The sequence below is a fragment of the Amblyomma maculatum genome, chromosome 11 (genome assembly GCF_055883805.1).
Source record: "Amblyomma maculatum isolate TAMU_Amacu chromosome 11, ASM5588380v1, whole genome shotgun sequence".
Taxonomy (NCBI): Eukaryota; Metazoa; Arthropoda; class Arachnida; order Ixodida; family Ixodidae; genus Amblyomma; species Amblyomma maculatum.
This window is the reverse complement of record NC_139354.1, coordinates 32,884,502-32,894,208: the sequence shown is the minus strand read 5'-3', so window position 1 is coordinate 32,894,208 and position 9,707 is coordinate 32,884,502. Positions and strand designations below refer to the sequence as shown.

The 9,707-nt window shown below is 44.8% G+C and overlaps 2 protein-coding genes across 2 annotated transcripts in view; one reads left to right on the top strand and one right to left on the bottom strand.

The window, feature by feature from the left end:
• Positions 1-246: 246 nt before the first annotated feature.
• On the bottom strand, positions 247-1,319 carry LOC146173436 (G patch domain and ankyrin repeat-containing protein 1 homolog). Its single transcript, XM_084583154.1, has one exon. It carries the CDS (start codon positions 1,282-1,284, stop codon positions 247-249), a length of 1,038 nt encoding a protein of 345 aa, XP_084439280.1. The 5' UTR covers positions 1,285-1,319.
• A 3,881-nt stretch (positions 1,320-5,200) lies between these two features.
• Positions 5,201-9,707, top strand: part of LOC146173435 (uncharacterized) — a 60,308-nt gene continuing 55,801 nt past the window's right edge. Inside the window, exon 1 of the mRNA XM_084583153.1 lies at positions 5,201-5,714. Coding sequence (XP_084439279.1) covers positions 5,682-5,714 — 33 coding nt within the window. The 5' untranslated portion in view covers positions 5,201-5,681. The remainder of the gene's footprint in view (positions 5,715-9,707) is intronic.

Sequence of the window (9,707 nt, the reverse complement as noted above, 5' to 3'; positions counted from 1 at the left end):
ATTTCGCTCAAGGCAAGAGGCCAACTCAATTAAGCCCCCCGTTTTGTTAAAATTGGACTGCTCCGAGCAGCACGGTCAAAACGGCTCAAAGGGTTACATAACACCTGTAAACCAATGTGATTATGCTCGGCAACAATTTCATGTTACCCACATAAAATTATTTTCATATCTGATTAGATATTCACTTGCCGCAGACAGCAAGAATGTGTGATACTCACAAAAGGCGGTTTTTGCCGTTCTTGAGCGCTAGTGGAAGGATCGCCGAAACTCAATCTCCATTTTTTTCAATCTTTGAGATTTCGAATCTTCCTCCACCTTCTTCCTCTTCAGCGATCCCGCCACGCTTTCGCGTGACTCTTTTCTGCGCAAATTTTCAACCGCAGACCTATCGTGGGGGCCGAAATGCGTGACCCTGGGCGCCGATGACTGGGCACCAAATCCGCTACGATCTCGCTTGAGCACGGTTTTCACGGGAAACTTTCGTCCCTGCTCCTGAGGTCCGAACCCTTTGTCTCTGTTCCAGCCCATACCAAGGAGCATCTGGAAGCCCGCGTTGTTCTCCGGAATCTCGTAGTGCGTCGAGCTGGGCGACTTACCCAGTCGAAGGTTAAACTGATGCACTATAGACGTTTCGTGCGTCTTCATCTCAGCGGAACTGAACGACCTATCGCAGACACTGCAGAACTGGCCCGAATCGCGTCGGGAGGCCTCATGACTCGCCTTCGCAACATCAACAGCTCTCTCCGCTCCGTCGAAGTTCTCGGGCTTACACAGCAGTTCGACGACGTTAACATGTCCCCGCCGCGCGGCTAACTCGACAGCTGTCTTTCCCTGAGCGTTTGACAAGTGTTTTTTAGCACCTTTTTTGAGAAGGTACCGCACACTGAGTTCGGCCCCGTCGCAAGAGGCGCACATAAGAGCTGTCCATCCGAAAACATCTCTCACGTCCACATCGATGCCCGCAAGCAGGCACCTTTTAAGCTCGGATACGTTGTTCGTCTGAGCTGCAGTAAAATATTCGCTGACTTTAACAGCTTTACCTTCAGTATGAGGCGGTCGGCGTTTGTCACTTCTGCGCTCGTGATTGACAGCTGCCGCGGTCACAGGGCTGCGCGTATCAGGCGACGAAGTTGAGGGCTGCGAAACAACGTCTTCGTAAAACTTCTTAGCGCACTGGCCACTCAAGAGATCGGCGGCTCGTGCATATCGAAAGCTGTGCGCCTCGTTGGCCTGTCGCTCGCGGTCAACACCTCGCACAAATGCGACCGTCCGAAGAAAGGCCATAAGTCGTCATTGACCTCTGCATATCAATTTACCTTCTAATATTGGTGTTGTGGTAGTGAAGAGTGAACGCTTGCAGATCTGGCTGCTGATATGCGAAGCAAATAGAATCAATTGCGGTTGAACGTCGGCAGATTCGCATAGCACACCTCTATCAACTTCAACATCCTCCACATGCCATCAGTCACCCTAGCGGTGCGCCAGTAAACCATAGTGAAGGCAAAGGCCTGTAAACAACCACTACATTCGGTACTGTGGCGTTGTAAGAACGTTGAAATTAGAAATGCGTGGTTCAAACTTTAGCTTTAAACTTAAAAAATCTCACAATACAGTGCTAAACTCATTGTCACTTTTGTTATTTATTTAAACTTTTTTTACGTTTCTCATAGGGATGAGAAGTCAAGTGCATAAAGTCAATAAAGTGCATAAAGCCCCACACTTTGCGAGTTCACATTTTTATGCAGTCGTTGCTTTTCGCGGATAACGCAATTTTGAAGTTTTGGATTCCTACAATAAGCATTGGTTTTCACTGCTACACGTTTACTTCATTCAGCATGCCGTCGTAAGAAATTTTAAGAGAGAGGGGGGGGGGGGGTAAAAATTGCGCCAAATTTGAATGCTGGCGAGTTATCGACAAACATGCAACTTCAGTCTGAGGAAATGCTCACCTCTCCTAAGGCAAATGGAGGGAATCCAGTATAGCATATACGCTGATGATATCACGATTTGGAAGAGTGGAGGCTCCAATGCCCACATCTCGCACAGACTTCAGATAGCGGCGGAGGCTGTAGAAGAATACGTACTCGCCAGAGGCTGACCTGCTCTCCACATAATTCTGAAATTGTCATACTCTCATCGAAGGAACAGAAAAGGAAAGAAGTACACCTTCAAAGACTCTACCCGCGGTGGAGGTGTTTCAGTACTAAAGCCAAGGTCATCTTGCCTGACAATAAGGCAGCTGTTCCCAACTTTTGTGAGGGGGTGGACTCCAGTCAAGCCGCCAAATTACAAAGAAGTTACCCTTCAACCAGAGAGGTCTCCCTCACGTGGGTTCCTGCTCATGACGGCATTACGGGTAATGAGGCTGCTCACAGCCTCGCTCGAGAATTATACATCCGAGCAGCTCTTGAAGTGGCCCTGAGTGGGAATAAAGACCCTATCATAAGTTGCAACGTATAAAGAAATAACTGAAACGAAGACTCTCACTTCTAGATAGGTGACTCACTCCAAAGGAGCGGAGGACTTGGAGGAGACTTCAGGTCAACATATTCTTTCCGTGCTCACACTACGATGAAGACACTAGGGAGCGTGAGCTTTGCAGTAGCTGCCACAGAACGATTTCACAAAATCACGTAATTTCGGTGTGTCAGGATTTTCCTCAGGCTAAGTCACATAGCATCCCAGACGTACCTTGCCACCTGGGAAGAGATGATCGGGAGCCACGGCCCGGATCAGCAAAGACTCATCAACCGTCAGGCGGAGACAGCTCACCACAAGGAGTCTCCCCTGCTGAGAGCCGGCTGAGAGGCATCACATCCTAATTGCTGCGCCCAGGCTGGGAGGCCCCATGATGACGGGAATAAAGTTCATTCATTCATTCATTCATTCATTCATTCATTCATCCATTCATTCATTCATTCTGCTGCTACTAAGAAGCACAAATACCTTCAAACCCCATGTCACATGACATGACTGAATACTCATTTTCTTTATCGTTCCCGTTCGCCTACCGAGCTGTCCCATCGAGCTGGTGGTAATTTAATTTAACTCCGAACAGGTTAATTAATTATTTGTCAATGTATACGACGTGGTCAAGGGTGCTGTGCCATGATTCCCAGGTGATCGAAATTACTCCGAAGCTCTCCATTGTACGGCACCTTTCTCTTTTTCCGCTTTCACTCCCACCTTCCTCCCTTCCCTTACGGCGCGGTTGAGGTGTTACGAAGAGTGTGTGCCAAATATTGCGCCTTTTCTTTCCTATTAACAATAAACCAATTATTACTACTGCTACTAGTAGTTGTTGTTTGGTTCGCCGTGTACGCCCAGGGCGCATGCAGTCTGTGATATAATTGGTTTATCCGTTGGACATTAATCTTAATTCTATCTATACGAGGTGAGACACAAAAAACGAGACAGTGTAGCTTGAAAAAATAGTGAAATTGTAATGATTGAGTGGGTTTTCAGTGGTCAGACTGTTAATCAACACTAATACATTGAAGTACTAAAAGTTCGTGAAAAAAAAATTGGAAAGAAAATGGTCACGGTGGGGGGTGATGGATGCCTGTTGCACGCAGGACAATGCACCCATCTGTCAAGCAGTTTCTGACCAGCAAAAACATTACTGTGATGGAACATCCTAATCACCTGATTTGGCTCCATGCGACTTATTTTTCTATTTCCTACAGTTAAATCTTGCTTAAATGAAACCCATTTTACCTGCAGTTTACGAGGTTCGGGCAAAAACGCAGAATCTCCTGAAAAACCTTCCAAAAACCTCGTTCTAGAACTGTTACCAGCAGTGGCAGCACCGAATGCAGAAGTGTGTGAATGCTGAAGGCAACTGCTTTGAAGGTGATAATGTCACAGAGAATCGATTCTGTAAGTTCAATAATTTATTGGACAACTCTCGTTTTTTTTTTATTTGTTTTTTTTTTTTTTTTTTCCCACCTCGTATATAGGAAAGGCGCACTATCTGTCACGCTTTCTCCTGTGGACACCTAGCTGAACCATCATAAAGGTTGACCTGAACGTGGCACCGTAAAGGAATGGGTGAAGATGGGAAGGAAAGCGGAAATATAGAAATGTGCTGTACGTAGTGGAGGGCTACGGAGTATATTTCGACCACCTACGGATCTTCAACGTGCATTTACATCCCACAGCACACGGACGCATCTCTGTTACGACATAGAAACGCAGCCGCCAGCGGTCGGGTTCGACCAGGTTCGACCCGGGTACGCGATCTGGTCAGTCGAGCGTCTTTGTACTTTCGCGACGAAGAGCGCAGCAGTTGCATGCTTTCTCGAATTCACATTTGTCTGCGATAAAGAGAAATGTATATCCTCGAAAGCAATGCTAGCTGCGCTTGTCGTGATTGGAATCAGCCCATATATAATGTCATGCACATCCGCGGCGCGCCCTTGTCAACCTTTTACGGAATGCTGTTGTACGTCATGCTTCGCGAGTCGAACGCGGTGATTTTAATGCACGCATTGCACTTTCCTTCAAGACAAAAAAAAAAAAAATTAAAAAGTGCGGCGAATGGCAGATCTTGTTACATTCTGTTTACGTGTTCCTCACGAGCGAGAGCCAATATATGAGAGATATGAGTCAGCGAAACCTGACAGATGGGCAGCCGCGAACAGGTGTTCGCCACCAACTGAGCTGTCTTGTGCAGCTGCGGCTCAGCGCGGAAAGAGGGGTCTTTCTTTTCTATAGATGCATCTGCGCTGAATGGGCAGCGCTCTGCAGAGAGAGCGAACGAAAGGCGTTCCCGCTAATACTGAGGTCTACACTAGCTCACAGACATCGTGAAAGCGCCACGTTGATAAATACAAGCCACTGCAAATTCCTTTGAGGGAACGATTACGTGTGAACAAATGTAGTACCGTGCGTGCAGGGCTTCCTTCGACAAAATCTTTCTCTAAGGAAAAGAACAATGCTTTCGCTTCGTATTTCTTCGCTTCGCTCATGTGAACGATATGCCGGCCATGCTTCCGAATATCCGTGCATGAGGAAAGCCTGACAACATAAGAAACGGTAACTCTCTTTTACGTTCGCGCCCTCTTGCCACGCGGTAGTGCGGCAGTTTCGTTTCCATTTGCTGGTGATTTGCTTTTTTTTTTTTTTTTTCTACGCGTATAGTGAGCGCTCTCATGGAGAGATGGCGCCAGCGCCCTGGTGAGTCGGCAAGTGTGGCTTTAGCAGCGACTCTTGAGTTGTAACGGCGTGCAGCGGAAGCGTGGGCGGGACGTAAGGCAACGCACCGTTAGGTTTGATCCGCTTACTACGACTGTTTTCTCGCGTGACACGCGTTCTAAACGAAGTGAATTTGTTCCCGAAATTCAGCGATCATCGATGTTCTAACCAGCGCCTTGTGACCGATCAGTGCGTTATCAACCCGACAGCTGCTGGCTAAGCGAGTGGGGCGCCCGTGTCAAACCCGGGAGCTCGCTTGCGTGTTTCAACCAGCCTCATTTGGAGTGTTGTTTACGCGTTGTTTTCTCTGTGACACCGGCAGGAGTGAAGTGTTTGACGCGCCCTAACGTGTCCGGCGACGACTGCAAGTTCTTGCGGTGCTCCCCAAGGGAAAGTGGAATTAGCACTTCGATGATCTTCGCTTGACGTGCGCCGCACGCTGCATTGGCCGCGTCTGCTCAAGTTCCGACCATCAACGCAGTGTTATGCGTTTGACCCAATCACGAATGCTACTCACGGTAAGTCTGTAGTTTCCTGTGTTGCTTGTAATCGCAGGGTGAGTGCTTCTAGCTTCTAGTTTATTGCACCGCCATGTGGCATTCGCGTATTGAGAGCGAAAGTAGTACGTCCATTTGGGTAGGGAACGGTACACTCTTGCTCCGCTTGGAGCGCCAGCGTCGCCATGCTGGTGCAAGCAGTGAAGCGCAGAAATGGCGGGAACGCCGCTGGCTGGGTGTAGCCGTTTGTTTGCTTTTCTGAGCTCTGAGTTGGCCGGTGTACGCAGCGCTGTTTCAGACAAATAAAACATGTAGCTGCTCTCACATTCGTTCGTTTTCATGCAGAGCTCGCCAAGTTGTTCTCAATTCATCGAGGAAGAAAAAAACGAACCGTTGTCGCCATAATATGGCGGCGCTTTATTTTTCTTTTTTTATTCTTTTTCCTTTCCTCTGGTCGTGACAGTTGTAAACTTGGTTAGCTGTAAGAACATGCTGTGTAGTGTGTTTAAATAACGGTATTGTGTTAACGGCGATTTTTTGTAAGTGTGTTTCATGCATCGTTTCTCGCAAGCATTTAGGTACTACATAATTGATACGCATTTTTTGCCAAGAGCCTGCGGCAGTCTTGTTTCTCCCGAGCACTCAAGGAACCTTTCCAAGTGCAGGCACCTGAAGAGTAAAATCGTTCGGCCGCATCGCGTTCCTTTTCCGTGTGTGCGTTTTGTTCGCTTATACTGTTATTTATTTATTTATTTTTATTTATTACATACTGCAGACCCTTGGGTCCAAGCAGAGGGGCATAGTTGAGTACAAAAAAGAGCGAAGAACAACAACAAAAAGTAATAAGAAATTATACAATATTAATCGCAATACATAACCATCTGTAAGTTAGTGTTGCAATCTGATATTGTGCGAGGGAAAAAGGAAAACATAAACGTGTTAGTTCGAGCATAATAGGGTGTCAGTGAGTCAGGATGATGATGTCTCGTATAGCGTGTTGATGCAGGAGATATATAAGGGGACTGGTTTATTGCAAGCTTGTTATTTATCAGGAGAGAAAGGAATTCTAGCCTCAGCTGTTTTCTGCGGGATTCAAGTGTGGGAATAGAATTATCTGTCATTGTTTGAGAGGGTGAGTCAAACCTAGCGAATTTATTAAATATAAACCGAACTGATTTTCTTTGTATTTTCTCAAGGTGCTTGATATCATGCTTCATTGCGCTTCAAAAAAACCTTTGCGTTGTAATAGTCGCCACCAGCTCATCTTGTTTTGTTTACCTGTACTTGGTGAAACATTGAGCTTGTTAAAAAGTGTGTATTCGTTTTGTTAGCTGTGGTAGCTGACCGGTTTCACCTACAATAATTTCCAATAATACTGAAATTGCGGACCTTTGTGCTTCATCACTTCAGCAAAACTGTTTCGTTGCATTGTGTTTTTTGTATTGAATTGTTTCCACCTATGTTGTAGTGTAACCTGGAGTCTTTCAAAAGATGCCACCAGGTAAAAATGAGCCGCAGCAGTTGCATAGAAAACAGGTGATTGTGGTGCAAAACATGGATTCGTTCAGAAAATGAAAGCGATACACATCCACAAAATGTTAAGCCAAATAACATTTAAAACTTCATACAGGCAATGGTGCAGAAAGGACCAGATAATGAGATTGAGTTCGCCAAGAACCACTTTGTCCGTAGTGACTCCCCATTGATTTACATAAATGAGCATATATGTCCTTCAGTGGAGTCCTTGTGCTGTTCGATGTCAGTGTACATTAAAGATCCCCAAGTGTTCGAAATTACTTCATAGCCCTCCACTACAACACCTCTTTCACTCCCTGGTTCCTCCCTTCCCTTAAGTGTGGCCATTCAGGTGTCCACAGAATAAGTGTGACAGACACTGCGCCTTTCTTTTCCTTTAAACTACTTATTTATTATTCAGTGAATATACTTCTATTTAAGGCTGTCAGCCATAAACCTGACCATCGAAAAACTCGTTCAATTTATTCAAGGAAAAGGTGTTGAGAAGGCAATTTTGTGGATTACTGCCACTGTATATACAGCACTCATCTTACTAAGGTTATTTGATAGGCTTTAACACATTGCAGTGATCTTTAGACCACATCTAGGGCTCATCCTTATGTAGTACATGTTACCCCTTTAAACCATTCTGCCTTCCACTATCAGCTGCCTGTATACATAAAAAGCCTCTATGTGATTTTTTGCCAGGTCAGGACAAGAATAGAGACTTTTCTGGGTTTATATTACATAGCTTCGATTTTATGTACGCTGTACGTGAAGGTTGTCTGTCAGATGTAACCACCTGCTTCATCAAAACTGCTAGAATTGTAATCTGAAAACAAACTATTTGTTGCTTGAAGGTCAGAGATCCCGAGACATGCCGAGATGTCCATTGTTTTATTGTTTGTTTTCTAGGGGAAAAATATGAGAAAGAAAGAGTGCACCCAATGCAGAGGGGCTGTCTGGATTGTCTCGTGTAACATTGCAAACATGAATTAAGTTCACTGTGCACAGCAGTTAGCATTGTTCACTCTATTCTTGTAAGATGTACTCAGGACAGTTCGGTAGGCATTACGGCATTACTGTGGATAAGAATAATTGAGTGCTTATTAGTTAATTGCTTCTGCTGATGACATTGTTATGCTACGTAATTTGCGAACGTGAATTGCAGAGCATGCTTCAGGATGTAAATGAAAAAGATGCAGCATTAGGCTTGAAATTTTATATTGAGGAATTACTGAAGTAATGTTCAGTAGCCTTTTAACTTAACAGCAATTCAAGATAGGGCTGTGAAAACACTAAGGGTAATACATCTACTTTTACCAGATATGGACAACAGATACATATTGTAACAAAGAAATTATCAAAAATATAAGAGGGACCAGAGTGTGTTAGACATTGTCACTGTATAAACTGCAGGTTACTAGTAACCATCAAAACGAAAGCATTTTAAACCACCAATTAAATTCAAAACAGCACAGCAGGCTATGGAACTGAAAGCAGCATGTGCATTGTTGAGCAATGAAGAGTATGCAACATGGATTGATAAACAGCGTTAATTAATTGCATTGGAGCATAAATCAAAAAGAATAAATATGCTTCTGCAAGACGTGCAGTGTAGAGAACACACAGTCTGTCAAGGCAACAAAACGCATCCTAAAAGAAGAAAGAAAGAAAATTGCGATTATGGAATTTGCCGGAGGTCAGTTGGATGCAACTGATAAATTATGAAATATATGTAAGAGGCTTTCGCCCCATAGCAGATGCAGTTAGGCTTATGTTATGATGGGCAACCGACTACTACGGCCCTATGGGCTCGACAGCACCGGGTCACCCCGACTTTCCTCGGTTGGTGTTTAGGTTAACTTATTCTAGCGCGTAAATATAGCAGTGGTGTCTAGTGTTGAGATTTGCACGCTTCCGGTTTGTGTTTTATTCTGTTGCCTTTTACTGTCAAGAGCTTTCTTTATTTTTTAACTTTTCTGCGTTGGTGAAGGCTTTGAAAGTGTTCAGTTTCGCTGACCTAGTCTTGGTGGAAACATTTGATCCCAGAGTTCCTTATTACTCGACTCCTTGACTCGACAACATGTATATACATGCTTTTAGACAAGCGAGTTAACTCAACTCTCTTCGCCACTTACATTACTCGACTTGACTGCATATACGTGAAACTGACAGCTGGTTTTTTACGTCCATGTACAGGGCTTATGTGGCAGGTTTATATGGAAAGGCATTGCAAAAGAAGAAACAGCTCTGCGGCCAAAGGTTAACCCTTTACTGGCTAATGTCACAAATGTGCAGCATGCCATGTTACTCTGTGGAACTTGAATGCAGTAGTTGATTTGAATAGTTAATGCCAACGTGCCCTTAGCAGCCAGTGCTTTTTCGTCGCAGTGTTTGACGTCTTTGTACCCAAGCTTTGTGAAGGAAAATGTGGACGCAAATGTATAACTTCCAGCCATGCATCCAACAGTTTGTCGCCTCTCAAAAAAGTGTTAC